The 1007-nt window shown below is 41.7% G+C and overlaps 1 protein-coding gene across 1 annotated transcript in view; it reads right to left on the reverse strand.

The window, feature by feature from the left end:
- The window catches only part of LOC106871532 (CTTNBP2 N-terminal-like protein), a gene marked incomplete at its 3' end in the record, with an annotated part of 35907 nt that overhangs the window by 3495 nt on the left and 31405 nt on the right, over positions 1-1007 (reverse strand). Inside the window, exon 2 of the mRNA XM_052977835.1 lies at positions 424-525. Within this exon, the coding sequence (XP_052833795.1) occupies positions 424-525 (102 nt within the window). The remainder of the gene's footprint in view (positions 1-423; positions 526-1007) is intronic.

The following is a 1007-nucleotide window of genomic DNA, read 5'->3' on the forward strand; positions in this document are numbered from 1 at the left end:
TGTGTGTGTGTGTGTGTATATGTTTGTGTGTCTGTGTTTGTCCCCCGCAACATCACTTGACAACCGATGCTGGTGTATTTACGTCCCCGTAACTTAGAGGTCTGGCAAAAGAGACCAATAGAGTAAGTACTAGGCTGACAAAGAATAAGTCCTGGGGTCGATTTGCTCGACTAAAAGGCGGTGCTCCAGCATGGCCGCAGTCAAACGACTGAAACAAGTAAAAGAGTGAAAGAGTAAAAGAGAGTATTATTTTCAAAATTAATTGAAACAACAGAAATATGGTAACAGAAGGGTTTAATCTAATTAAGGAAAGAAATGAAGAGTAAAGGAAAGGGTGTGTGAGTGTGTATGGATGGAAGAGGAGGAAAAAGAAGACCAGAAAGCAAATGCAAAAAAAAGAGAGGCACAGTGTGCCATACGAACCTTCAGTGTTGCTATGACAACGTCACGGGCTTGCAACTCTCCTTCTAAGTAGCTCAACAGTCTCAGCAGGTCTGTTTTGTTCAAATCCATCTTTGGATGACGCTGTCGAAGAGAAGCAGAGTAAAGGCATGAGTACGAGTGACATCTTGAGTGTGAACTGTGAGCGGTGATGAAACATTGTTTGAGCGGGAGTATTTGTGTATATAAGTGAGACCTTGTGCTTGTATCTGTGTATGAGTGTTGTTTGAGAGATAATTAGTATACATGAGAATTTGAGTGTGAGTGAGACCTCGACTGTGAGTGAACATATAATTAGTATACATGAGAATTTGAGTGTAAGTGAGACCTCGAGTGTAAGTGAAAATATAATTAGTATACATGAGAACTCGAATGTGAGTGAGACCTCGAATGCGAGTGAGACATAATTAGTATACATGAGAAATTGAGTGTGAGTGAGATCTCGAGTGCGAGTGAGACATATAATTAGTATACATGAGAACTTGAATGTGAGTGAGACTTTGAGTGAGAGTGATATCTTGAGTGACCGACCAACCGACCGACCGACCGACCGACCGACCGACCGA

This window comes from Octopus bimaculoides, chromosome 29 (genome assembly GCF_001194135.2).
Source record: "Octopus bimaculoides isolate UCB-OBI-ISO-001 chromosome 29, ASM119413v2, whole genome shotgun sequence".
Taxonomy (NCBI): domain Eukaryota; kingdom Metazoa; phylum Mollusca; class Cephalopoda; order Octopoda; family Octopodidae; genus Octopus; species Octopus bimaculoides.